Raw genomic sequence first — 26,203 nt, forward strand, 5'->3', positions numbered from 1 at the left:
CGTCTTCGGTATCCCGCGATTAATGCGTTTGCATATGCGAGTGACTGCGAGAAGGATGGGACACGTCTTTACTCCAGTCCTGCCGAGATGTCATATAACGTCATATAAAAAAAAAAAAAAAAAAAAAAAACGTACACGCAAGTAAAAAGAGAAAACGCAAAATCGGCGCGTCGGGGGCCGATCGGTGGTGTCTCTTCTTATCCGATTATTTTGAGGATTCTCGAATTTGCGCAGCGCAATCGCACGTTATTGGATCCGTCGCGTTGTTCTCTAACATTACGCAACGCAATACATTTTTCACACGAAATTGCACAGTTGAAATAACAGTTAATTTGTGCGTATGTGGATGTGTGTATGTGTATGAGTGTATGATCCTCTACTCTCTCTTCCGCATAACAATCGTCGCAAGCGACGAAAACAATAAGCGCGAAGACTCCGAGGGGCATTTGAAGTGACACCAAGATAACTCGCATCATCGATACTTTTGCGAGCGCAGTTGCAAGAGTGAAGATTTATCTGCTGCTGCGATAAAACAAGAAAAAAAACTTTGAATTTTTTATCCAAGAACACCACCGCCGGTTCGACAAGTGTTTACACGAGGAAGTGCTTTGAAAAAGTGCCCTGTGAACTTTTGCGGCGCGACAATTTGCGAGCGTGACGATGCACGTCGTTTGCACGGCAGTCGCGAGCGCATCGTCGTCGATCGTCTGAGTCGCGTCTGACACGACTTCGCGTATTAAATTTCTGTTTTTCGAATCGGAACTTTGCGTGAAGACGAAATCGGCAGCGATTTTCACATCGCGATGACGTGCGTACCACGTCGAGCTTGCTGTCTGCGCTTTGCCGGCTGAGAGCTTTTATCAATTTGCCAACCGCAAAAATTGTGAACCGAGCTAGAAACTCCGCGAGAGTCTCACCCCCGAGAGAGACAGACGCGCTTTCTCCGCAAGCTTCACAAACAAAAGTAAGAAAGACAGTTAGGGCGCAAACTTTCCGAATAAACTTCGGATCGGGAGACACCTCGAGCGTGTGTCTAGACGCGACATATTTTGTGACGGGGAAATTCTATGTATATAAATTATATATATGTTCTCCGTTTTAATAAAGATAGCTTCAATTTGGCAGAAAAACTGCATGTTGCAACTCTTTTATCGAACAAATGTTTCGCTAATCTCGCGCAAATGCGCTTGCTAAAGTTTCCTGCAACTTCGATGAGCGCTTTTATATTTCGAAATTATGGAAGAGAAGACTTGTAATATAACTGTTGCATACCTAATTATTACGTAATTATTATTACGTGTACACGTATTATTTTTACATTCCGGCAATTTTAAAACTTACATTGTTAACGAGATGTTACGCGTAACAATAGCGTTATGTGAGTGTGTGTGTGTGTGTGTTACTTACGCGCGCGCCAGTCGATTTAATTAAAATTGGTCTATACTTCGAAGGACGGTGTTGAGGAAAGATGACGGGAAGCAGTAACAACGAAATGGGTCAGAAGGTGACGTCGGGAGTTCGTGGCGACGGTAAGAAGCACACGGTCCATTGGTTCCGCAAGGGACTCCGGCTGCACGACAATCCCTCGCTGAGAGAGGGTCTCGCTGGCGCGTCCACATTTCGGTGCGTCTTCGTGTTAGATCCTTGGTTCGCTGGAAGTACCAATGTTGGTATCAATAAGTGGAGGTGAGTGGCCCTACGCGCTGAATTCAAAGCGTTTTAAATTCAAAATCTACTTGCACACACGCATACACACACAACTTCGTCCGCAAGTTGTGAGCGTTTTAATTTTTGAACTCGAATCGCGCGCGGGAAATAAGTGAAAAAAAAAAGATTGTGTGAATAAATTATTCGGTAAAAAAATGTTTGTATTTATTTACGCGTAACGCACGCGTACGCAGGTTTTTGCTGCAGTGCCTGGAGGATCTGGATTGCTCCCTGAGGAAACTGAATTCCCGGCTGTTCGTAATTCGGGGTCAGCCGGCCGACGCGCTGCCGAAACTCTTCAAGGAATGGGGCACGACGAATCTGACCTTCGAGGAGGATCCGGAACCGTTCGGTCGCGTGCGCGATCACAACATTTCGGAACTCTGCAAGGAGCTCGGCATCTCGGTTGTCCAGAGAGTCTCGCACACTCTTTACAAACTGCACGAGTGAGTCTGTACTTATTTTTTTTTTCTCACAATTTTCGGTTGTTAAAAAAAATCACTTAACACACAAAAATATATCTAGAATATATTAATTCGCAATTTTAATATTTATACGTTATTATTGGCCTATGTTAATCTTAGATGGCTCATATTAGCCTCTTCATACTTAGTTTTAATATTTATACGTTTCTCGTTTTGCTTTAGAATCATAGAAAGAAACGGTGGGAAACCACCGTTGACGTATCATCAGTTTCAAAATATCATTGCCGGTATGGACCCGCCGGAATTACCGGCGCGAACAGTGACTGCCGCCTGCATTGGCAACGCTTACACTCCCCTCAAGGACGATCACGACGATCACTACGGTGTACCAACCTTGGAAGAACTCGGTGAGAAGAGATCGATATATTTCAAAGAGATGCTTTGCTTTTTTTTCTTATTAATATATTTATTACTCATGGAGCAAAGTACGAAGTTGCTCATGATCGTACTTGGCGACTTTGTGTTTCAAGGTTTTGACACGGACGGATTGTTGCCGCCGGTGTGGGTCGGCGGCGAGAGTGAGGCCCTGGCGCGGCTCGAGCGTCATCTCGAAAGGAAGGCGTGGGTGGCCAGTTTCGGTAGACCGAAGATGACACCGCAGTCCTTGCTGCCGAGTCAGACCGGACTCTCGCCTTATCTACGATTTGGTTGTCTCAGCACGCGACTGTTCTATTATCAACTCACTGATCTCTACAAGAAGGTATACGACCTTCGTCGATTTTTTTTTTAATAATTCGCTCGAAAGATCCCGCGCGCAAATTTCAACAAACAAAGCGCTTGCGCGCCGATTAGATTCAAAAATTTGCGACGAAGAAAAAAAAATCTGATTTCAGCTCGCGCAGAGAAGTCGTGTCGCTAAAATTACTTTGGCAAAATTATATTTTAGATAAAGAAAGCGGTGCCGCCGCTGTCGCTGCACGGACAGCTTCTCTGGCGCGAATTCTTTTACTGCGCCGCGACGAAGAATCCGAATTTCGATCGGATGCAGGGCAACCCGATCTGCGTGCAGATACCGTGGGACAAAAACGTGGAAGCCCTCGCAAAATGGGCAAACGTGAGTTAAATTATTAATTTTTATGCACAGGTAAACATTAGTTTCGTTGCGTAAATGTTTGCAGCTAGTTTTAATAGATCTCGTGTTTTTTTTTTTTTTTTAATATTTGCGGAGAGAAGTTAAAAGTTTGCAGAGAACTCTTATACTATTTGATGTAAGTACCTGTTCCTTTTTCGTGGCAGGGCCAGACCGGATTTCCGTGGATCGACGCGATCATGACTCAGTTACGGGAGGAGGGCTGGATACATCATTTGGCGAGACATGCAGTGGCTTGTTTTCTAACCAGAGGCGATCTTTGGATCTCATGGGAGGAAGGGATGAAGGTGTGACACATGTCGCTTTTTTCATAATTTTTGACGAACAACACCTGCTATCACTTTTTCCACATGTTATTGGCGCTATTTCGTTATTTCATGTTGAAGCTAATATGTCATTTTTTTGAAGGTGTTCGACGAGCTTCTGTTGGACGCCGATTGGTCCGTCAATGCCGGCATGTGGATGTGGCTCTCGTGCAGTTCATTTTTTCAACAATTTTTCCACTGCTACTGTCCCGTGCGATTTGGCAGGAAGGCGGATCCGAACGGCGATTACATCAGGTAACCCCAGTCTGCTATTAAATAGATCTGCGTAAAAACGCTTGGATCTTTCGCAAAACTACGTATATCTGAGCAATTTGTATTTTGAATTGAATCGGTCTCGCGATTAGACGCTACCTACCGGTGCTGAAGAACTTTCCGACGAGGTACATTCACGAACCGTGGAACGCCCCGCTCAGCATACAGCACGCAGCCAAGTGCATAATCGGCAAGGAGTACTCGCTCCCGATGGTGAACCACAGCAAGAGCTCGCGCATCAACATCGAGCGAATGAAGCAAGTGTACCAGCAGCTGAACAAGTATCGCGGTAACGGTGAGTAGAAAGATTCTGAGATAAAGAAATCTGTCGAACAACTTCTGAAAAATATTAAATAATAAATTATTACGCTCTCTAATTGGGACTTTTTTTTTCTTCAGGAGCTTCGTTCAAAGGAGAAAACATTGGTGAGTAAACCGATTGACGGAATCCGATTGTCAATTGACTCACTCAGCTAACTGCGTGCACATTTTTATCTCGCATACACACACACACACACACACATCATCTAATTATTTCTTAGTTTTATTTTAGTCTTTTGCAATATTCTGCTTAAAGATGCGATATGTTGTCAAGATAAAACCGTGGATAAACTGATGCTTTGTGTAAAGGCTTGCTGACCGCATTACTGGCGCCGTCAGCAAAGGCCAATGAAGAGAGGAGGAAAGAAGATTCGCCGAATCGGGAGAAAGAACTGAAGAGGGAAACCATCAGCAGTCCGCAATAGCAACAGTGAACAATAGTGATCACATATAGCGACTGAGTAAGATTGTGCGCTTCAAAATCCGACAAAGAAAAAAAACCGAAAGCATGTGACGATCGCACACATCCTAGTTCTTTCTTTCAAATTCGATCGAGACAGTGACGGTATCGTTCTTTTGTCAAAAGCGGCCGTAAGTTTAATTGTTAAATTCTATAATTCGCAATTGTTTATATAAATGTGCACACTTGTAATTCGAGAGAATGTTTTTTTTTTTCTCTGTGAAGAGTTTTCGTTGGCTATCGAAAAAACTTTAATTTTAATTTCACAGTTGATTTAGAAATAAATTAATTAATTAGTTTACCTCTCTCACCGATTCGCGAATTACACCGATGCAGTTTTTTTTGCACGAAACGAAAAATTCTGACAGAAAGAAGCGTCGCTTCGCAATGCGCGCGCGAGTTATTAAGCGTTAATTACTTTTAATTACTTTTAATTACTTTTTACAGTATTAAGTATCGGTGTTGTGTTTGCGTTCGGCAAAGAAAATCTGACGCGTTATCTCTCTTCTAACCTTGAGGCACGGTTGAGGTTATGAGATTACGAGGTCGAGAACTAATTTTTTTTAATTCTTACCTGAGATTTCGTTTGACGACAGCGCGATGTGTGTGTGTGTGTGTGTGACGAGAACCAAAAAACCTCAAGTATTCCAAAAATTTACGGAACGTACGGAGGAAATTGTTGCTTCGTTTCTTCTCGGTCTCGATTGACGTACAGCGAAATTAACTCGATTCTCGATCTAAAAGGATGAACAATTTTTTTTTTTACAAATTTTCGCGCGAAAACAAACCAATCGGGTTCTCCATCACACTTTGCGCTTTACCGCCTGTGAGTGACGCGTGTGCTTTCACATTCGCGATTGATCTAAAGAAATAGACCAATCGCGTCAAACAATAATCACAAAGCGACGTTCTTAACCCGTCGAGTGCGGCCAATCGGATGCGATCGCTCTCAGAGAGGTTCTTCTCCTCTAAATGCGAAGACCCCGCCGAGTTTCCATTGCTCCTCCAAATTTTTCAAGATTGATTGTGTGAAAATAGTGTTTAATGTTATGTTTGCGAGATGTAAAAAGATGCGGTTTTGTGTAACAGTTTCGACAAGTGACAATTCTCATAATATTGAATTTTACCTGTATCGGAGCGAAGAGGAAAATGCATAAAACAGATATCACATAACGATCGTTCGCAGGCCGTTTATCGCACGCAAACATCGTTATTTTCATTCTTTTCATTGTACGTGACGGGGGTGCAGGATATATATATATATATAAACTTACTCTGAGAAATGACAGCGGATAACTTCAACACCTCCTCGTCGTTTACATTAAAAACAGAACAGACAGTCCGCGATGATGACTTGAGCGATGATGACATTTTTATGGAACACATTGACAAGCTCTCATTCATGCCCCTGCCATCAATTTCTATAAATAATAACGCTCTTATATTCGATCAGTCGAACGAGTACTTGCGTCTTACTACAATGGCATGTTTATTACAATAGATATATATATATATATTTATTATCAGTAGTTTCTCTCTTTTCAAGTAGTTAATTTTTTCCCGTTGAAATTTATATATTGAATTTTCTTACATTTGTTGTGTCAAAGATCTTCTTGAATTTGAAGAAATTGTAGCAAAATTGTTTCAAGTGAACATTTGTAATAAAGTGTCTTTTGATATGTTGATCAACGTTACATCACGCTTATATGTCATTTACACACAGGTCCGTAATACATACTTGTCATATCTACACAAGTGTTTGCTTAATAATTATGAAACGTGTTATGAGGAAAGAGAAGATGATGAAATGTCAGCTGTTAAAATTAAAAAGTGCGCAGATCAAATGGAATTACATGCCGTTAGATTGGCATTGGAATCTCAATTGTACAGAGAGAATATGTTAAGACTGGTAAGAAACATTCGTAGGTTTCATTTAAAACGGTGTTTATTAAAACTTAAAAAAAAAAAAAAAAAAAAAGAAAAAAAAAACCAGGCAAGTAGAGTAGTGCTTCTTTATATCTGTCTGTGTGTGTGTCCACTGGCATACTTTTATTAAATCGCAGTCTCATTTCTCAGATTAAGGATATAAAATCCCATACTATCAATAGAAAAGCTTACAAAACGTTGGTGATATTTTTGGAAGAACCTAGAAACACCTTTGACGTTGCCGTGCAAACGGACAAATCTACGTGGATGGATGTTCACGAGATAGAGACCGCAAGAGGCACGTGTATTTCGCCCAACGACGAGAAAATGTCACCAACAGCTTCGTTGACTCTCAATCTTAGCAGTATATTTGAAAACACAAATGTTAGCGAAGATTTTAACAACGAAACGGAAGTACAGCAAACGGAATTCTTAGACAACACTCTAACGATGGACTTTAACAATGCTAGTCAAAGAACTGAGGTTTCAACCGCTCCGCAACTGACAAATGACATTACCTTTGTGAAAAATGAAGATGAGGATTCACAGGATTCACTGTTGCAACATATGGAAGATATGTTTGGCGAGAGTGACGACAGTAGCGATCTCACAAAATTGATTGAAAAACACTCCGATTGTACCAAAGTTAATAGCAACGTTAACAACGAAACTAATCAGAAATGTTTGGAAACGGACATTGATGACTTGAATAATATTTGGGGTGTGTCAGAAACTACTACCATACCCAGTGTAAAAAGAGTGAACGCAAATAAACTTAGCTTTCGTAGTTACAAGGAAAGACAGAGAAGAAACAAACTGAACAAGGCCAACAGAGATAAAAGCGACGAACACGACAACGTAAGCGATCAACAGCAGAGAATAAACGCGGTCTGGTTCGTGGAACGTGTGCATCAGGTTTCCAAATTCAAAGCCAAAATGACGGAGTTGTCGCTGAGAAATTATCGAAAGCACAGGAAGATTAAAGAAAAGTTTTTCTACTTGTTCGGTGAGTGCGGCGACGACGACGAATTGATGTTAGATTCGCCTATATGTATAGAGGATTATTTACCAGCGTGCAAAGATAGGATAGCACCTTGGATCGTTAAGTATTTAATGCCATTCTACAAAAAGAGAAGGATTAAAAATCGACACCTTTTCAAAGCTGTTGCAAAATATATCACAGATATGCTTATTATAGAAAATACCTTTCCAGGTGAGTCTGTAATCGAAGTCGTAATTACAATTTCTCTATAAAATCGTGTGTGTATGTGTGTGTAATTATACATATATACAACGCACACATACATTAAAAGTATTAAATATTATATTAATAATATGCTAATAATATAAAATCTCTTTTTTTTTATACATTTTTGAATAACGCAATAAATAAATATTAATACAGAAAAAACTTATCGTACATCTCGTGATTATTCAATATGCATGTTCATAAATATAAAAGATACACAAAAGAAACGAGAAATATTTTATATAAATGATGAAATTTATATGAGTTTTTTCTGCTTGTACTTGTTTCCAGAGGAGACGTCAGTGAGCAAATATATAAAAGATTACTTCAAAAGCGGAAAATGTATTAAGATTAAACAGGATATATTCTTATGAAGGCCTGTATCACAATATTACGCAATACGTTAGTGAAATGTATATAAATTCTTTCTCTTATACACATATATAGATCTCTTTCAATATATTTAATGTTTGTTTTTCTTTATAAACACATATTAAGTGTGTACAAATAAATATTTATTAAAAACAGAAGTGTGACATATAACATTTCTTTTGAACATATAAAATCTCAAAAACTTTGAAACAGATATATATATATATATATATAAAAAACTAATTTTACAAATCTCACTTTATACATACATATGCATACATTTGTACATATATATATGTGTGTATGTGTGAAATGAGAGGTTGTTGAATAGTTTTAAAAGACTACTAGATAAAATAATAGAGCTCACACATATATGTCAAATATTCACTTATACATCATTAACCACACACATTGCTATCATGTATTATTAAAGCAAATAGCACAAAAGGGTTTTACATGTAATATAATTTTTTTTTTGTATACGAATAATAACATTTTTTATTTTACTTATATATTTCCTTCGTTATAAACAGTATCACATGATAACAATAGACAGAATCAACCTACTGACATGTAAGAGTGATTTTGCCGACTTACTATTTATTTTATTTTATTTTTTTTTCTTATATAAAGATGCTTACCTATGCTTCTCATACAGTGATTAAAGTAGTTTTTATATTTAAAGAGAGTAAAGAGAGAATAAGGACTAAAAGTAGATGCTCCCGAAATAAAGCATCCCACATCTGACATTAGAGCACTGGAAGCTTATTCAGCTTTTGCAAAAATATATATAGAGACACATTCGTGAGTTTCAAAATAAGATGTCGATACAATGAAAAAGATGAATCTCAAAAATGTAGAAGGCTTGACGGAAAGATATATGTGATACTTTGTATGGCAACTTATGTATTACGTATTTTACCAGGTACATAATTCTTATCTATTACTGGTTCTTGTAGAAACATATGTAAACACCGTTCATTTTGTGCCAAAGGATGTCCGGCTATTCTGAAAGAGTTTGTTCAATAAACAAAAACTCAAATTCCATTAATGGGAACGCAAAAATCGCCTAAATTCTATATGTTGAATTAAGAAACAAGACAATTACGCTAAAGCACTAGTTGTTTCTCATTTGAACTAATCAAGTAGATCTTTTCTTCTTTTCTATTCAAAATGCAACTATCATGTAAAACATAAATTTGTGTTATTCTTTTTTTTTTTTTTTTTTTTGCAAAATATACTCACTTGTTAACAAAAACTTCCAAGCCTTTTCTTCGGTCCTCAATAAAATCTTCCTCAAATATTCCATCATCCCCGCGAAAAGGCATTTGACGCTTCCATGCTTTCCCCGGCAAAGGTGGCACCACAATCTAGAAAAATTTTTTCAAAAATAAAACAAAGATTTGAAAGAGCCCAACTTGAACATGTTAAGTTGTTCGACATATAATATTCGACAGGCACATATGTATGAGTTCACAGAAGCATTTCAGACAATAGAAGAAATCTACAAGTATATTGACTTATATTGACTTCAATCTTTTCAAAACGTCACTTGTATTATTCCCTCAACTATGTAATTTCATTCTAGTCTGGTGACTAACCTTACTATCTCTTTCTAATTCGTTTCTTAGCCATTCAAAGTCACTGTATCGTCTTCTCACGGTCGAATCTTTTACCTTAAAGACTGGCAAGTTTGTCTGAAAATAAAAATCAAATTATCGAAACAATTCAAATCGTATTTACGTGAGTAATGCTAACTCAATTTGGCAATATCACACATCTTTTACAAGAGAACAAGTAGGTGTATATTACCGCAGTTAACTTAGAGAATGTTTTAGATTTTTCCGTGAATCTTCACTTCCGCGAATGTGACACGTTTACACGAAAGTGCAATTAAAAAACACACAAGATACGTAAAAATACAACAGACGCAAAGCCCCGAGGAGTAAATCGAAGTACTTTTTTTCTCGGACTGGTGTGTGTGTCTGGTTTTCAGAAACACATTCGAGCTTTTATCGGCCCGATAACAGACACAGCCCATGACACGCACTCTGTAAATTCCAATCGTCGAGCGTTTAATCAAATTACACGACGTGCGGGATCCATCTGTCTTGTCGCGATCAGACGTCGCGAGATTAAAAACTTTTGACGTACGCGTATCATCCGCGCGATATCATCACGCTCGTGCGTGAATTACGGCACATTCTCGAGATATGTAACAAAAGATCGTCCAAAAAAAGAAAAAAAAAAGAAAAAAAATACGCACCCTCATGCGAACTTCGTAATCGGTGTATCGTTTCTTGCCGACGCCGTGTGTGATCGGATTAATCACGTCGATCTCGAGGAAGTTCGCAGGCGCCGCATAAGCGTCGTCCAGTGTCTGTTTTTTCACATTCAGGCGTCGCGTAGCATCCACAGTCGTGTCCGCCATTTCCTAAAATATCTAATAAAAATCGCCGGGTACTTAAAATAGTTTTACTTCCACGAGAAAAAAACTTGACGTGGATATAACGCCGTATTATCTAAACCGAACTATACCGCAGAGCACCGTGGAACACCGCAAAATGACAGCGCTCGCTAACTTGACACAATTCGTTCTCTCTCTCTCTCTCTCTCTTTCCGTCTTTCTCTTTCGCCTCTCCCAATCCTGCCTTTCTCTCTTTCTATCTAATAATATTTATCCGCCGCGCGTTCGCGTTGCGTCAAACGTTCCCTAAAGCCGGGAACGCACGATGAAACACGTAGGGTTGCGTTTGTCGATTGACAGATCGACGAATCGGATCGAAGCAGCTCGCTCGCTCATTCGGCCAAATTGCGCAATCGTCACGCCTGGCGAATGGTCGACTGTTTCAGAGTATTTGTGTGCGCGCCTCGTGAAATTACCCAGTTCCGATTGGTCGGAACTCCAAGTTTCGGATCTCAAAGTTCGTTCGAAACGGGGTTTAAAGGAATCGGTTCGAGAATACGCGGGCTTAAACTTGACGCTTGACCCCTTTGGAATGCTCCTTTAATCTCGGGAACTGGTAACGAGAAGGTAATGGGGACACTGGGATATTGAGGTCTCTTTTTCCGATTCTTGGTTCTGTGATAGAGGTGTGTATTGCGAATTTCAATACAGATTATACCTCGTCTATAACCGCGACGTCGTATAGAATCCGAGTTATTTTTAATCGCTTCTATCGCGCACGTTTGTTTCCCGGAGTTGTACCGTGCGCTGGATTCGTGTGTGCACGTAAAACGCATGCAGAGAGAAAGGGAGAGGAGGTTAAAGTGCCGCATGGCACGTTTATAACAGCCTTCACATCTGCGACGATCGAGATCGAGTAAAATAAACGATTTGACACATCGTGTTTGCGCGTTAAATTTATTGCGTTTGTGTTTCTCTTCAAATTTAATCGTTTATTTCGTTCGCGCGCGTACGTGTTCGCAATGATGATTTATTGACGAAGTAAATTAATTATTGAGTGGAAAAATTACATCGACGTGTCAATTTAAACAATTCTCTTCGTTCCACTCTGCTGCTGCTGTTCCGTAATCTTCTGTTTCACGGTGTTATTTTTTTCTTACGTATCTTTTTTCTCGTTCTAGCTAAGATAATATTTCCATCATCATGCCCCCTAAAAAGTCGATGGAAGAAACGGATCGGTTGACCCGTATAGCTATTGTAAATTCCGACAAGTGTAAACCGAAACGATGTAGACAAGAATGCAAGAGATCCTGTCCGGTAGTACGAATGGGAAAACTCTGTATAGAAGTTACTCCAAATAGTAAAATAGCAGCTGTCTCAGAAGAACTGTGCATTGGATGTGGTATTTGCGTCAAGGTACATTCAGGAGCACGTACTTGCATCATACACCGATGTATTTGTTTTTTTGAGAGTAGATAGTTTTGAAAAATTTATGTATTTTTTTTGTTTTTGTTTTTGCAGAAATGCCCTTTTGAGGCAATATCCATTATTAATCTTCCCAGTAATTTAGAGAAGGAAACTACGCATCGGTACTCAAAAAACTCATTCAAACTGCATAGACTTCCTATTCCACGTCCCGGTGAAGTTCTAGGACTTGTAGGAACCAACGGGATTGGCAAATCGACTGCTCTTAAGATTTTAGCTGGCAAACAAAAGCCAAACTTGGGAAGATATTCTGTACGTGTCTTCGTGTAAATCTACTATTACATCTTTAAAGTGTACAAATAAGAATTTTGCTACATGTTTTTTTAAGTTAATTTTATTGGTAAGATATGTGTGAAAGTTTTTTTCATTTGAAACACACAGGATCCACCAGACTGGGCAGAAATTTTGAGTCACTTCAGGGGTAGCGAATTGCAGAATTATTTTACCAAAATATTGGAAGATGATTTAAAGGCGCTTATTAAACCGCAGTACGTTGACCAGATTCCCAAAGCAGTGAAAGGAACTGTGCAACAGCTGTTAGACAAAAAGGACGAATGCAAGAATCAGATGGAAATCTGTAGAATGCTCGGTAAGAAATAATAACGTCGGCTATTGTTTCGTAACATTTCATCGTAAAATTTATTATTTTATTTTATATAAAACTATAAAATTATGTTTTGTAGATTTGCTGCATATACGCGATCGAAGTATCGATGCGCTTTCTGGCGGTGAACTTCAGCGATTTGCTTGCGCGATGGTGTGCATCCAAAATGGGGATATTTTTATGTTCGATGAACCATCCTCTTATCTAGATGTTAAGCAGCGTCTTAACGCTGCCGTGACTATTAGATCTCTTATTCACCCAGACAAGTAAGCACTTTTTTTTTTTACATGCAAATAATGCATAATTAATTTTCATGAAATTTCTTTTACGTTTTATCGTGTGTCTGTGAAGGTTTATAATAGTCGTGGAGCACGACTTGTCGGTTTTGGACTATTTATCTGACTTTATTTGCTGCCTGTATGGCGTTCCCGGTGCGTACGGCGTCGTCACTATGCCCTTTTCCGTTCGGGAAGGGATCAATATCTTTCTCGATGGGTTTGTTCCCACGGAGAATTTGCGATTCCGCGAAGAATCTCTCGTGTTTAAAGTAGCGGAAAGCGCGACCGAGGAGGAGGTGAAACGTATGAATCACTACGAATATCCTGCAATGACGAAAACAATGGGAACGTTCAATTTGATTGTCGAAAAGGGTCAGTTCACCGACTCGGAGATACTTGTTCTGTTGGGAGAAAATGGAACTGGTAAAACGACTTTTATTAGAATGTTGGCTGGCAATTTACCACCGGATGATGGACCAGGTATGCTAATGTAGTAAAAGATATGAGACATAACTTGGATACAACTTAGAGACGCGGTCGATATAACATATAACAAATTTTATATTATTTTGCAGAAAGTATTCCCCAACTTCATATTAGTTATAAACCGCAAAAGATAAGTCCGAAATCCCAAGGTGTTGTGAGGCAGTTGCTGCATGAGAAAATTCGGGACGCGTACGTGCATCCGCAATTTGTGACCGACGTGATGAAACCTTTGAAGATCGACGATATTATGGATCAAGAAGTACAGAATCTTTCCGGAGGCGAATTGCAACGTGTTGCTCTGGCCCTTTGTCTGGGAAAACCGGCCGATGTGTATTTAATTGACGAACCATCGGCGTATTTAGATTCCGAGCAACGTTTGGTTGCCGCTAAAGTTATTAAGAGGTGATTTGAGAATTGGGATAAGTAAACGTCTGGCTACGAAGTGTGAACAAATGTTACAAACATATATGGAATTTACATTTATTTCAGATTTATATTGCACGCAAAGAAAACGGGATTCGTAGTAGAGCACGATTTTATCATGGCCACGTACCTGGCCGATCGCGTAATAGTGTTTTCTGGTGTACCATCGCTGGCAACAACTGCTCACAGTCCGCAGTCGTTGTTGAACGGTATGAATCGCTTTTTGGAGTTATTGGGGATTACATTCAGAAGAGATCCCAACAACTTCAGACCAAGAATCAACAAAAGTCAATCGGTGAAGGTATGCGTTTGTGTTAAATACTAGATTTCTATTTAATACTCGATGTTTAAATTTTATATTTTATATAATTTTACGTGTTGAAAAATCATGTACGTTAAAATTTGATTTTTGTTTTGTTTTGTTTTGTTTTAAATAGGATTTGGAGCAAAAGAGAGCCGGGCAATACTTTTTCCTAGAAGAATAAGCTGCCCCATGTGGTGCGACGTGAAAGCTGGCATATATAAAGTATTATTAAGAAACTTTTCTAATCTTTATACTTTTTAAATGCCAAGAATGATACGAGAATATATTTCCTCCCATACGTAAATATTCATGTGTTGTATTGTCTTGTAATGATCGGAGATGTTACACGTTAATCAACAACAGAATTTGAAAATGCCACTTTCTGCGAGTAAAATCTGATTTTTATCCGCGCGAAAGAAAATAATGTACAATTTACGAACGAATATATAAAAAAAAAAGGGGATCCGGGAAATGTTTAAAAGAAGAATCATGAAAAGGAACAGCAACAAAAAAGACCGAGAGGAACAAAGAAAATCTATGTGTTATAAAATCATTGATTTTATGTGTTTTATTTCAAGCTGTTTGTCTAATTTATACATATCTCCATACATACGTGGAATGGATAAATTGTGGTGTCATAATTGTAACTACATGTACATTTACTATATACATATATATATATATACACACATACATATATATATATATATATATATGATACATAAAATGATTAAAATCGCAGTGTCAATCGAATCGAAGTGAGTTAATTATTTCGTTCTGAACCGATCGGTGCGGAAGAAGAAAACCAAAGTCGAGGAGAGAAAAGCCGTCGTTTTCCCTCCGAAGGACATTATTGGCCCGAGCTTTTGTATAACGCGTAATGCGACAAACCAATCAGAGTCCTTTATTTCCTCAGCCTGAGGAGGGAAACGAAGGACTCCGATTGGTTTGTTTTCTTGCACGTTATGCAAGAGTTTGTGCTTCCGCCCTTACCGTCGCCTGTCCAATCGCAGTTCTAGTGCAGCTTAGTGCAGAGGAAGGGAACGCAAATCTCCCGAGTCCCGGTATTTGATTTTTTTCGTCTATTCATTTGGGACTGGGAGCACCATCAGTGCGCAACGCGATTTTACGTGTGTGTATGTTCCGTTGGACGGGCAGCGTGTTAATAAGCGATTTATTGCATAATTATGTGAGTATAAACAAACAAACAAACAAACGACCTCCGGCTTGTCAATATAATCCGTTGTGATTGTTATTGACAACTACCTGTTAAATTGAATCAATTAAACGGCGACGTGTATAGGACACGTAATGACACAATTTTTCCTAAGAGGAAATTTCTATTAATTATGTAATGTTGTGTATTTTCCTCTATCATCTTTCCTCTCGCTCTTTCCTGGCATTGCCAATTTTCAGGCATATATTTATAATACTTGCCACATGTCGCGGATTCACAGCGTGCCACGTAACCCTCAATTTTATTGTATTAGATTAGACGATACAACGTTTTTGTAAATATGCAATATTAAAAAAATATATATATTATATATACTTTGAAAAATATACAGATATTGAAATTTTATGTAGTCTGTATTTCACAAACACGACACAATTTATCGTTTGTGTAATCGTAATATAAGATAAGATAAGATACGTAAATTCTTATTTAATCACATTGACCAATTCCGTGAATTGATCAACCAATTGATTTAATCGCGAGCAATTGGAGGTAGTCAAGCTCTCAATGAGAATGTGTATAAAAAGTGACACCTTGTTATCTCTCCATGACATGATTTGATATTACAGCATAATGGTAGCTCATACGGTACTCTTGGACTTCACCGTGTCCAGCAATATGATTGCTGATATGGAACAGCGATCGGGCCTGAAATCAGCCATTGCCAATGTGTTGTCTGAACATTTTGTTGGTCTCAAGCCATTAACGGAATCTAATATCGATGGCAGTCTGCTTGTTTTATATACCGGACCAAGAGGTAGTCTAATCACTGTTAGAGGGTACACAGAAGGTCTGATTACTCTAAACATCGAGTATTATAAGCAAGACGACCAAGAGGCCCTTTTAACTTTTGAGGTATGTATATCAAGTTGTTATTCTAAATCAATCTATATATATATACTAAATGTTTAAAGATAAGAAATGTCCTATAAACAGTTGATAAACTAATATTAGAGAAAATATGTGACGTATTGATAAACTAGAGGAAATATGACTTACAATGTCCAGACCAAAGTTCACTACTAAAAAAAATTTAAATTATTACATTATTAATTTTTGTTACACAATCTCAATTTATTGGAACATTTTTGTTCTCACTGAATTTTTATCAGTCAAGAAAATATTTAATTAGATTAGAAATATTTTTCAATAAATCGAGGTTGTAACAAAGATTAAATATTAGTTGAATAACAACATTGTTATGTATATTATATACCAAACTTTTCTGACATATGTGTAAAGAGAAGCCATATGTCAAAAAACATGGGCGTAGAGAGAAAGAAAAAGTAGTAACATAAGCTTTTTTTAAAAACTTTTAACGAATTTGACAAACAATATCTCATAACAGAATAATAATTTTAATGTTTATGTGATAAAATTCAAGATCAAATTAAAATACTTGTTTCACAACAATTGACAAACTAAAGAAAATTTATGTGACTTGTCAAGTGAAATAGAAATAACACAGTGCATTAAAGAAAAAGATTGAAGACTTGAGCGGCATTTAATATTCACTGAACTGAATAAAAATTAATCAAAAAATTTGATAAACTATATTCTTCTTCAGTTTTTGTGAGTATAAATGTCCTACACTCTCTCTTAGTTTAAAAATCTTGTTTTCTTTAATATTCTGTAAACACATTTCTGTGACAAAAGTAGGAAATATGACATAACTGACAGAACGTTGTAGCAGTGGCGATACTTGGAAGCTGATGTTGCCATGGCTTTGAACAGCCAGCGCAGCAAGCGTTTACCTCCAGTAAGACGAGGAACCATATATGACCTCTATCTGACACTATCAGGTAGAAAATGCTTTCCCTCAATTAGATTTTATTCCTCGGTTATTTCTAACACATACTTTATATACTTGTAGATATTTATCATGAAACATTTGCCACGTATATATATATATATACACACATACATATATATATATATAGAAAAAAAAAGAGAGAGAGTTATAATCGCTATTGACTGTTACTAATAGATATTTAGGATAGGTCGCTTGCCGAGAATGCTAATTTAATTTTCTCCCAGCACTATTACGTTCCCAAACTCTTTTTTATATCCAGCACTTAATTTTTTACAAAAAAGAATTTAACTATTCATTCAAATATACTCTACAGTTAATTTTTTTTTTTTTTTTTTGTATCTTCTCGGTCGTACGAATAAAAGTTCCCGAACAAAGTGTTTAAAAAAAACTGTAGGGCATAATTCGTTACAAGTGAACTTGATTTAAACACATGATATTACAAATTATTATTGTGAAATTTTGTTACATTTTTCTTTCTCTCTTGTTGCTAAACTAGAAAGTTTCTCAAGACAATTTGTATTATTCGAATTATATGTTCAAAAAGGCCTCTCTAATGATTAGAAATACAGATGTTGAGGTAATGTTAAACATTGAATGTTATTCACATAGCAGCAAAATGTTTCTATTCGCACTGGATCTTCGTCAGTTTAACAAAATAGCACACATGTGTAAAATACGCGGAAATAAAAAAAAAATACACTAATAAATCATATAAATAAATTATAAACTATAAAATTATTATTACAAATTTATCATTTATATAGAAATTACTTTAGACTCTGTAAATTGTGAAAAACAAAGTCATAAAAAAACTATTATGTATCTTTTTTTCCTGACGTAGCGCTTTATATTTCGCAACATTCTTCTGTAATCTTTATGTGACGTGATAACAGCGCGCACACAGGTGGAAACGTTCTTACTGTTACAAATTATATTCAATTTTTATATTACCATAACGTCCGTGTATTTGTGCGCATTAAAGGTCGTTTTGAATATAAACTGTTTATTCTCCTTTACAATAATTTCACACGAGTGAAATTGTTGTATTTTTCCTATTCGAGTTCAAAAGATTCTGTTAAGAAATAAAATCCATACGAGAACGCGAGGCTAATTTAAGAACCACGCTTTTGTTGTGTACATTTGTCGTGTATATGTGTAATAATTTGTGCAATAATTATATATATTGTGTATATTGTTCTTTTTACAAAATAATTTATTATATATTTTCCTAACAAGTTTGTTTTATTTTTTTTTTTTTTTTTTTATCGCGTCTTGTCTTCTTCGGAGTTCGAATCCTTGAGTTTCTCAAATGTAACAATGGAATCTGTACATCTCTTGTAATAATTTTCTACATCTTGGATACCGTTACTTTTAGTCGTACGATTCAGATTACACACCAGACATATGCGCACAGTGTTACTTTGTATCATAATCCGCGCGTTTTGCCGCTTGTTTTATCATTTTGTTGGACGAAGATAAGCCCTGCCATATATCATGGCTTGCCAGATCTTGACACCTTTTTTTAGCTTCCTTAACAACAAGGAGTGTAGCGATTCCGTTTTACAAGATAGTGTCTTTGTTCTGTTCATTCATTGGTTCGGCTTGATGATGATGATGATGATAATGATAATAATAATGACGATAATGATGATGATGGCAATGATGATGATGATGATGATGGTGATGACAATGACGATGATGATGATGATGATGATGACAATGATGATGGCCAATCGTGGTAGTTGGCGAAAGAATTGGAAATCGCACTGCAGACAGCGGCAACCGCTACACGGTCGCATACGCTTACCCCGATTAAACGCGGTGGACCCTTTGAGAGATACTATCCTACCTCCGGTGAGTTTTTATTTATAATTATGTTTACGGACCAGCTATAACGACCACTATTACAAGGGAAAAAAACTGTTTACACTTAAGGAACTCGATCGATTTGGAAAAAAAAAACAAAACTAGTATTACACATCGATTCGTAAATGTTTGTATAAAAAAATTTAAAAAAAAAATGTCCTCACGCCTCGCTTTTGTCTCACACTGAACAAACTGTTCTACGAGTCTGGAAAGTCGTACCAAAGAAATCTCGTCGCAAATAAATCTCTGAGGCGTTTAAGATCAAAACTCATCAAGCCACGAGACCCATAAAGTTTTTAATTTGAGATGTGATTTTTTTTTTTTTTTTTTTTTTTTTTTTTATCGTTAAAAGCTTTCGTAAAGTAAATAGGGGCTTGGCGATTTCTGATACTAGACACCTCTCTTCTACTCGGTAGTCACGCACTTTGTCAAGAGAAATCCTTCCCGTGATGTGCTCGACGCAGTTCAGTTTGGAACGTACACGTTCGCATCCGTCTTCGCGTTAGAACTTTCGACATTTGTAATTACGAGGACATATTACCTCCCTCCCTCACCTTCCCCTCTCCCTATCAGTTCTTGCATGACACAGATAGCATTTAGTTTTTAATAGTGTTTTTTCTTTACCAACATTTATTCGTGTTGTTTTTCCTTGTTATGATGCTGACGTTTCCCATGCGTGTATTCACATATCTCAGCTTTGCCTTGCCATAATATATCCCGTTTACTATTTTCTGCAATGTTTTTTCATGTATAGAAGCATGTTCCAAGTTTCAAGTTTTTATACTAAAATTGCAAAAATTATAAACCGAGCGCAGCATTGTTGCGAATGATGTTTTGTCCTTATTCAAGACGAGCGGCTCCTAGAATACGACATAGACAAACTTGTTTTCGAGGCCAGATCACCGTACCAGAAGGTGCAAATCGTGCACTCCAAGACGCTAGGCAATCTACTGGTACTCGATGAGCTGCAAAGTGAGTCGGATTGTGCGAATTTCCTCACGGTTGTTTTACCGATCCACGCGAAAAAGAAAAAAAACTTGAAAATATAAACTTCTCCACTTGCTTCACAGACATGTCCGAGGCGGATCTCATATACACCGAGACACTGATGCAACGCGGCAGGGAAAACTACGCCGGGAAAGAGATAGTGATACTCGGCGGTGGCGATGGCGGCCTATTGTGGGAGTTGCTGAAGGAGAAGCCGAAATTTGTCACCATGCTGGAAGTACGTGAATTGCGTATTTTTTGCAAATTTCTGCACGATTTCGCGCGAAGAGTGTGAGTGAAAACACTACGTGTGTGCGTTTACGTTTGTTTGCAGATCGACGACATTGTCATGAAAGCCTGCAGCGAACACATGCGGAGCATATGCGGCGATTGCCTAGACAAGAAAAAAGGCGATAATTACGAAGTAAGAGTTTGGAATCTTCACATAAGTACCACTTGCAGATTCCGATATCTTCGCAAGTTCTTTGAATTTTCTATAAAATTCAAGATCCCCGCGGATTCTTGTGGAATTTTGTTTTTAATTCACACAAATAATAACGTTTTCCAGATTATTGTCGGCGATTGCGTGAAAGCACTAGCACATATGATCGAGGAAGGACGGCAGTTCGATTACGTCTTCGGCGATCTGACAGATATTCCTATTAGCACAACGCCGCACGGTGACGCATGGGACTTCATTAGACTAATTTTAAACTCTTCAATGAAGGTATTAAAGCCTACCGGGAAGTACATGACGCATGTGAGTATCCGTGTGCGCTACATTTCATTCAATGTGTGCATTTGATTTCACTGATCGCTCGATAAAGTGGTTCTAATCGAAAAAGCGACTAATAGAAAAAAATAAATAAATAAATAAATTCGATCTCAGTTTAAACATATGTTGTAAAACACGCTGTGTTTGTTCATTTGTTTTCGGAACGCAGGGAAATGGCGCATCCTGTCCAGAATCTTTGAAGATGTACGAAGACGTCCTGTCGCAACTGTGCGTACCCGTCAAGTTCACGACGGCTCGAGCCTTCGTCCCATCCTTCTTCGAAGAATGGATCTTCTATCAAGTCTCAATGAAATGATGGAGTAAGAGCAGTACTCGGAGGACCATGCCAAAGCGGCCTCCTCACAATCCGCTACCACTTTTATGACGGAAACTTCATCCTCTAGTTCTAGCTTTGTTAATTAATAACATTAGTTCCTGAGCGAGATTAATCAAACTTCAATCAATCTTTAATTGCTACATTTTTTTAATGGTTTTAAGATACTTTATAGTTTAAGCTATTGAAAGATTGGAAGTAAAGTGAAATGCAAACATTTTAAAAGATTTTTACATAATTTTTAATATGCTTTTTCTTTGGTTTTAAAAGTATGTAAATTTCTTTTAATTATATTTCTTTTGTTATTTAGCAAAAGAAATTTGTAAGGTTTTCTTGAAGTTTTCAATTATGCATTATTTTTGTTCATCGCACTTTTATCCGTTGTTTTATAGAACGGTTTGACAGTAGTAATTAACTTTTGCTTTGCAAATTCGATCAATCTCTCTCTTCCATTATTATTCTTCGATATTTTAAGTACCGATATGAACATTGTTTACAACTGCTGTTTATAAGAATTCAAAGGTGCTCTATATATATAATATTCCCCCCCCTTTTTTTTTTTTGATAAAATGTATCAAAATTCCATTAGTGAAATTTCATCTTTGTGACGCAAGATTTTTTATTTTCTCTTTGAATTAATTGCTAAAAAACTAGCAGTTGTTATTTTAGAGGAATGTTTTAAACTTCAAACTTTTAGCACGTAATCGTCTTGTCAATTTTTACATTATGTCTTAAAAGGATTGACAACAGTAACAAATACGTTATTATTTGTTTTTCTTCTTTTTCTCACTTCGATATTTCGTCGCGACCGACTTGCTTTTATCCGTGTGATAAATTTTTGCGTTTCGATAAAATACACATGTATGTCGAGATGTGTATACATATTTTAAATATGTATATATTTATCGCATATATATGTATCAAGATATGTACACACATAATATATATAAATATATTTTGTATTGTGTAAGACTCCGTATGTAAGAACACGATATAAGGTCAGTTGTCAGGATAAATTATTTTTCTAGCAGATATTTCTCACTGATTTAAAAACGATTCGTAAAACATATTGCGTATTACAAGTTGCTTAACCCTAAACAGTATAAATTACTTTGACGCATACATATCGATGTACAATCTCAATTAAACATTTAGTATTACTCAAGTATAAACATGCGTGGTGATATTGAGAATTTTCGTATTAAAATACATTTTGTCATATCACCAAAAACTCTCTTAAAATTCAATTTTATTAAAAAATAAAAATTTTTAAAAAGCAAAATTTATATGTAAATTACATAAAAAATATAGATGTGACTTATAGGCGTGTACTATTTAATAACTCTCGATCCGTAGAAAGGTGTACAGGATGAGCCAGTGCGACAGAAAGAGAAACAGACCAATGATGAAATAAACGGTAAGGAGAGAGAATGAGATAATATTCTCATTCTAATAAAAGCAGATGCGTTGCAATTTAGGAACATAGTGGTCTCACCTTGGGGACCAAATTCTCAATGCTACAATGACGTACCATTGATATATCTCGGTATAATGGTGCAAGATAAATGATTTACGCGAAATTTTTACTCGTAGTTCGTATTCGAAAACGTATTACATATGTTGCACGTTGCGTCTCAACTTTGACCGCTTTTGTTCTTATCAAAACGTTTGGTTTTCTTCGAGTTTTATACGGTTTGGGGTTAAGAAAATGCACAAGTCCTATCTGACTCTACACAAGTGAATTAAATGAATTATAGAGAATAATGCTAGGTATTCGCAAAAACAAAAAATTATTCTATCCTCTCTTATGCAATTTTATAAACAAACAATTATTAATTTATTGAAGATCACACATCTCTCTTTCTCAGTATTAAAAATGATATAAAAAAAAGCACATGTTTTTTCAAATATAAATATATCTGTTTTACTACCAAATGTTACATCCTGTGAACTCGCATGTTCTTCCTGCACAGCGGAAAGTTTTGAACGCGAAAGCGCATTGTTGTACAAAGAAACCGAAGAACGCGGAACGTACTGGGCGCGAGATGCCGAACGCGAAGTATTTATATTATACGAAATGTTGAGCATATTGAGCGCAATCAGAATGCGATAAGATGCACGGTAATCAGCTCAAGGTGATAAGACGCTTAATTATAACCGGTCGACGAAGATTCTCGATTCTGGACCGGGAGCGATTGCACAACCGAGATCCAGAGATGCGAGAACTTTCGGAAACCCCTGATCTCTACCCTAAATATTATTCTTAACTAGTAGTCGCTCGATAGATACAGCTAGCAGCTCCGCTAGGAATTATCGAAATTTCAAAAAAACGACGAACTCAGTGCTTGAGAAATCTTTCGACTTCGGTAAGAGCAAATATATAAATTTTACACGCAGAGATCCAATTCTTTGAAACTTTTTGATCTTTACCGGATAAATAGTCTTTTGTGTATGTATGTGTGTGTGTGTGTGTGTGTGTCTCCACACAACTTAATAAATAGCGAATCACTCGGACCTCCTCGTCTCTAATAATTTTTTTTTCAAACCGGATCAGAACGCGCGACACTGACCTACCAAGCGGCGTCGTTTGAAATCTGAAACAGTTCCGGATTCTTATTTTCGTTCGGTGTTTAAATATACACAAATATTGAGAATTACAAATCCTCACACACAAAGCACGCAAACGCAAAAAGCACACAACACGAATTATATTATAGCCGAGTTAGCAAAATCGCATTGACATCTATGACGCACAAACTAATTGTACAAGCCAAGGGGACGAAATTGGAATTACAATTGTATCAATGACGATTGAATTACACAATTTTGTGGATTTTATTTATAAAAATATCGCTTGAAAAAAAAAAAAACAAACAAACCTTACGTCCGTAATAACTTGATTCCCCGTTTGTTCGCGGTTAAAATTCATGGACCAATATATATATACTGCTCATCAAATGATGAACGATAAAAAAACAAAAAAAAAATGACATAGCATAGTAAGCTGCGCGTATGATAACTGAAAACATATATATATATATATATATATATATATATATATATATATATATGTACGTATGTATATATATGTTAAAATAAATACCTCTTTTTAGTTGAATAAATAGTCTTATAAAATTATGTGATTGGAAACATTTCCAATTAGTATTGTTTGAAAGAGAACACTCGTCAATTTATGAGAGCAACACTTTGTTGTACACGCTACGCAATCGAGGATCTATCGCCGAGATACTCCGAAAACTCTCTGTCGATGTAATGCAATAAATTTTCACACGTATTCTCTTTTTCTTTCTCCTTCGTTCACACGTGTGTCTCCGTCCTTTACGTGTTCTGTCCCTCTTTTCAAATTACACCGCAAAAAGAGGACGTTTCTTTTTTTTTTTTTTTTTTTATAATCTATATATACGTAAATTACAAAACATTTATGTAAAATTAAAAAATCCAGCGTGTGTGTACGTGTGACGAACGTGTAAAAATAAGTCTAAAATAGATCAGCCTTTTTCGATTAATTCGCTTTCCATTTGCTCTGGAAACTTTGGCCCCAATCGAAATACTGAGTGTGACGAGAGCGCGAGAGAGAACGACTACAGACCGTTGTAGAGCTTCGCCTTGGATATCTCGGAAAATTGGCCGATTTCGTGAATCGCGGGCTCTATTTCGGTCTCCGCGAGAATCTGCCGTAACCAATGCTGCACCTGTATCGGATGCTCGTAATTGTTGTCTTGCTTTTCCTTGGTATATGCGCTCAGTTCGGAATCTTCTTTATCTTTGTTCAAGATTTTTTTATCATTATTTCGCAAATTCACTCCCGCGGTTTTGTGCGTCAGAATATTCAATTCGCAAGATTTCGTCGTGTCACAAGGCGTATCGAAAGATCGAACGTTTCGCGGATAAGCCTTGTCGAACGCGTGCAATCCGTCCAGGGACACGTGTGCCAGACCGAGTTTGCGTTTTATGATCAGAAACGGCGACCATCCCGACAGGAACAGACTGTCTTTGAAGGTCATCAGTGCGTCATTGTCTTTTACATTTTGCGAACTTTGTGACTTGTTTTCCACAAGGAAGGAAAGAGGTAGGTCTGAAGAATGCAAAGTTTTGTAATCCGATATCAGGTCCTTGCAACGTGGGAGAGTTAGATCTTGGGTTTTCTTACACGTGATCGATTTGTCGAAACTAACGTGGTCGTTGTTGGCATCCTGATAGTCGGCTACCTTGTACGGCTCTACATCTTTCACCGTAATACCGTTTGATCCGTGTACTTCGATATTACCGAACTGACGTATCTTCTTCTCCAATTCGCTTCTGTTGTCGAGAACTACCAGCGATGAGGGCAGAAAATCCAACGAAGTCTCGACCAGCGAGAGCTGCTGTCTGTAAATAGCTTCGGCTTGGCGCAGCAGCTGCTTCTCCCTGGTTTGCAAAACCTCCGCCAACTCCTTGAAGCAACTTCTGATCTCGTTTTCAATCTGTGTGAAAAAATTTGTTTTTTTTTATCATTTCGCAATCAGGAATCAAAGTTAGAAACTAACAATATTTGATACCGCAAAGTGACTCCGAGCGCATTTATTTAACATAAACGAGGTATAATATTGAAACTTGTGCGCACCTGAGCGTATTTTTCTTCCAAGAACTTCCGTTTGTCCGTTATGAGCTTTATTCGCAACTTATTATCCTCGCTGTCATCGGGCTGGCTTTGCTTGCCTATCATGTTATCAGTTTTTCGGAATCACAACGGAACTCGATAAAAAAAAAAAAATAAATAATTAATCAGCAACTTTTTAAATCACGCTGAGTTTCATTGCCAACTGATGAAGCATGCTTTAACCTCAAATATAAAATAACACGTTACATATATACGTGCGCTACATATCTAACAACAACTGTGCGCTCTACGTACGTGTGTATACGTATGTATGTATGTATGTACGCGAATGTCACATTCCGTAGCAAATAAAGAAATGAGATGACTTTAACAACTCGGTTGGTATGGAAGAAATT

The 26,203-nt window shown here is 37.3% G+C and overlaps 7 protein-coding genes across 12 annotated transcripts in view; 4 read left to right on the top strand and 3 right to left on the bottom strand.

Annotated features, from left to right (window-relative positions):
* LOC109857566 (glutamate receptor ionotropic, kainate 2-like) overlaps nucleotides 1-1,468 on the bottom strand; it is an 11,362-nt gene extending 9,894 nt beyond the window's left edge. The window contains exon 1 of the transcript XR_002250515.1: nucleotides 1,408-1,468. The gene's annotated coding sequence lies outside the window, so the exon portion shown is untranslated. The remainder of the gene's footprint in view (nucleotides 1-1,407) is intronic.
* On the top strand, nucleotides 123-4,621 carry LOC109857568 (cryptochrome-1). 2 transcript variants are annotated; one of them, XM_020434018.1, is made up of 11 exons: nucleotides 123-964; nucleotides 1,452-1,686; nucleotides 1,902-2,153; nucleotides 2,355-2,539; nucleotides 2,663-2,892; nucleotides 3,079-3,246; nucleotides 3,429-3,569; nucleotides 3,691-3,842; nucleotides 3,953-4,155; nucleotides 4,260-4,286; nucleotides 4,491-4,621. In XM_020434018.1, exons 2-11 carry the CDS (start codon nucleotides 1,469-1,471, stop codon nucleotides 4,604-4,606), a joined length of 1,692 nt encoding a protein of 563 aa, XP_020289607.1. In that variant the 5' UTR covers nucleotides 123-964; nucleotides 1,452-1,468; the 3' UTR covers nucleotides 4,607-4,621. The 2 variants fall into 2 exon arrangements, with proteins under 2 accessions (XP_020289607.1, XP_020289608.1); XM_020434019.1 differs by having other exon boundaries at nucleotides 4,438-4,581.
* Nucleotides 4,622-5,902: 1,281 nt separating this feature from the next.
* LOC109857570 lies at nucleotides 5,903-8,298 on the top strand. The gene is made up of 4 exons (XM_020434020.1): nucleotides 5,903-6,124; nucleotides 6,365-6,550; nucleotides 6,718-7,780; nucleotides 8,108-8,298. The coding sequence occupies exons 1-4, from the start codon at nucleotides 5,924-5,926 to the stop codon at nucleotides 8,188-8,190; spliced, it is 1,533 nt and encodes a 510-aa protein (XP_020289609.1). The 5' UTR covers nucleotides 5,903-5,923; the 3' UTR covers nucleotides 8,191-8,298.
* Nucleotides 8,299-9,074: 776 nt separating this feature from the next.
* On the bottom strand, nucleotides 9,075-10,831 carry LOC109857573 (sorting nexin-12). 2 transcript variants are annotated; one of them, XM_020434025.1, is made up of 5 exons: nucleotides 10,727-10,831; nucleotides 10,455-10,631; nucleotides 9,790-9,885; nucleotides 9,434-9,558; nucleotides 9,075-9,196 (listed from the first exon to the last, which is right to left on the bottom strand). In XM_020434025.1, exons 2-5 carry the CDS (start codon nucleotides 10,617-10,619, stop codon nucleotides 9,091-9,093), a joined length of 492 nt encoding a protein of 163 aa, XP_020289614.1. In that variant the 5' UTR covers nucleotides 10,620-10,631; nucleotides 10,727-10,831; the 3' UTR covers nucleotides 9,075-9,090. The 2 variants fall into 2 exon arrangements, with proteins under 2 accessions (XP_020289614.1, XP_020289615.1); XM_020434026.1 differs by having other exon boundaries at nucleotides 9,100-9,191; nucleotides 10,455-10,796.
* Nucleotides 10,832-11,174: 343 nt separating this feature from the next.
* On the top strand, nucleotides 11,175-14,624 carry LOC109857567 (ATP-binding cassette sub-family E member 1). 2 transcript variants are annotated; one of them, XM_020434016.1, is made up of 9 exons: nucleotides 11,175-11,281; nucleotides 11,777-12,011; nucleotides 12,117-12,332; nucleotides 12,462-12,669; nucleotides 12,764-12,950; nucleotides 13,036-13,442; nucleotides 13,538-13,850; nucleotides 13,938-14,172; nucleotides 14,309-14,624. In XM_020434016.1, exons 2-9 carry the CDS (start codon nucleotides 11,799-11,801, stop codon nucleotides 14,354-14,356), a joined length of 1,827 nt encoding a protein of 608 aa, XP_020289605.1. In that variant the 5' UTR covers nucleotides 11,175-11,281; nucleotides 11,777-11,798; the 3' UTR covers nucleotides 14,357-14,624. The 2 variants fall into 2 exon arrangements, with proteins under 2 accessions (XP_020289605.1, XP_020289606.1); XM_020434017.1 differs by lacking the exon at nucleotides 11,175-11,281 and adding an exon at nucleotides 11,339-11,511.
* A 90-nt stretch (nucleotides 14,625-14,714) lies between these two features.
* LOC109857572 (spermine synthase) lies at nucleotides 14,715-23,037 on the top strand. 2 transcript variants are annotated; one of them, XM_020434024.1, is made up of 8 exons: nucleotides 14,715-15,364; nucleotides 15,982-16,267; nucleotides 17,103-17,214; nucleotides 19,941-20,063; nucleotides 20,162-20,316; nucleotides 20,413-20,502; nucleotides 20,647-20,838; nucleotides 21,023-23,037. In XM_020434024.1, the coding sequence occupies exons 2-8, from the start codon at nucleotides 15,986-15,988 to the stop codon at nucleotides 21,167-21,169; spliced, it is 1,101 nt and encodes a 366-aa protein (XP_020289613.1). In that variant the 5' UTR covers nucleotides 14,715-15,364; nucleotides 15,982-15,985; the 3' UTR covers nucleotides 21,170-23,037. The 2 variants fall into 2 exon arrangements, with proteins under 2 accessions (XP_020289613.1, XP_020289612.1); XM_020434023.1 differs by lacking the exon at nucleotides 17,103-17,214 and adding an exon at nucleotides 18,968-19,079.
* Nucleotides 23,038-24,266: 1,229 nt separating this feature from the next.
* LOC109857589 lies at nucleotides 24,267-26,099 on the bottom strand. 2 transcript variants are annotated; one of them, XM_020434058.1, is made up of 3 exons: nucleotides 25,812-26,099; nucleotides 25,359-25,671; nucleotides 24,267-25,283 (listed from the first exon to the last, which is right to left on the bottom strand). In XM_020434058.1, the coding sequence occupies exons 1-3, from the start codon at nucleotides 25,911-25,913 to the stop codon at nucleotides 24,790-24,792; spliced, it is 909 nt and encodes a 302-aa protein (XP_020289647.1). In that variant the 5' UTR covers nucleotides 25,914-26,099; the 3' UTR covers nucleotides 24,267-24,789. The 2 variants fall into 2 exon arrangements, with proteins under 2 accessions (XP_020289647.1, XP_020289646.1); XM_020434057.1 differs by having other exon boundaries at nucleotides 24,267-25,671.
* Between the last annotated feature and the right edge of the window lie 104 nt (nucleotides 26,100-26,203).

This window comes from Pseudomyrmex gracilis, unplaced genomic scaffold, assembly GCF_002006095.1.
Source record: "Pseudomyrmex gracilis isolate BER0280 unplaced genomic scaffold, ASM200609v1 scaffold_164, whole genome shotgun sequence".
Taxonomy (NCBI): Eukaryota; Metazoa; Arthropoda; class Insecta; order Hymenoptera; family Formicidae; genus Pseudomyrmex; species Pseudomyrmex gracilis.

Coding starts and splice junctions, on each gene's coding strand:
- LOC109857568 (XM_020434018.1), top strand. CDS start 1,469: ATGACGGGAAGCAGTAACAACGAAATGGGTCAGAAGGTGACGTCGGGA. Junction 2,154..2,354: donor ACTCTTTACAAACTGCACGA/GTGAGTCTGTAC, acceptor GTTTTGCTTTAG/AATCATAGAAAGAAACGGTG. Junction 2,893..3,078: donor TCACTGATCTCTACAAGAAG/GTATACGACCTT, acceptor ATTATATTTTAG/ATAAAGAAAGCGGTGCCGCC.
- LOC109857570 (XM_020434020.1), top strand. CDS start 5,924: ATGACAGCGGATAACTTCAACACCTCCTCGTCGTTTACATTAAAAACA. Junction 6,125..6,364: donor ACTTGCGTCTTACTACAATG/GCATGTTTATTA, acceptor ATTTACACACAG/GTCCGTAATACATACTTGTC. Junction 7,781..8,107: donor TATAGAAAATACCTTTCCAG/GTGAGTCTGTAA, acceptor ACTTGTTTCCAG/AGGAGACGTCAGTGAGCAAA.
- LOC109857573 (XM_020434025.1), bottom strand. CDS start 10,619: ATGGCGGACACGACTGTGGATGCTACGCGACGCCTGAATGTGAAAAAA. Junction 9,886..10,454: donor ATTACGAAGTTCGCATGAGG/GTGCGTATTTTT, acceptor TTTTATTTTCAG/ACAAACTTGCCAGTCTTTAA. Junction 9,559..9,789: donor AATTAGAAAGAGATAGTAAG/GTTAGTCACCAG, acceptor AAATTTTTCTAG/ATTGTGGTGCCACCTTTGCC.
- LOC109857567 (XM_020434016.1), top strand. CDS start 11,799: ATGCCCCCTAAAAAGTCGATGGAAGAAACGGATCGGTTGACCCGTATA. Junction 12,670..12,763: donor GGAAATCTGTAGAATGCTCG/GTAAGAAATAAT, acceptor TATGTTTTGTAG/ATTTGCTGCATATACGCGAT. Junction 13,851..13,937: donor GCCGCTAAAGTTATTAAGAG/GTGATTTGAGAA, acceptor CATTTATTTCAG/ATTTATATTGCACGCAAAGA.
- LOC109857572 (XM_020434024.1), top strand. CDS start 15,986: ATGGTAGCTCATACGGTACTCTTGGACTTCACCGTGTCCAGCAATATG. Junction 16,268..17,102: donor AGGCCCTTTTAACTTTTGAG/GTATGTATATCA, acceptor AGAACGTTGTAG/CAGTGGCGATACTTGGAAGC. Junction 20,503..20,646: donor AAAAAGGCGATAATTACGAA/GTAAGAGTTTGG, acceptor AACGTTTTCCAG/ATTATTGTCGGCGATTGCGT.
- LOC109857589 (XM_020434057.1), bottom strand. CDS start 25,913: ATGATAGGCAAGCAAAGCCAGCCCGATGACAGCGAGGATAATAAGTTG. Junction 25,672..25,811: donor TGGAAGAAAAATACGCTCAG/GTGCGCACAAGT, acceptor TTTTTCACACAG/ATTGAAAACGAGATCAGAAG.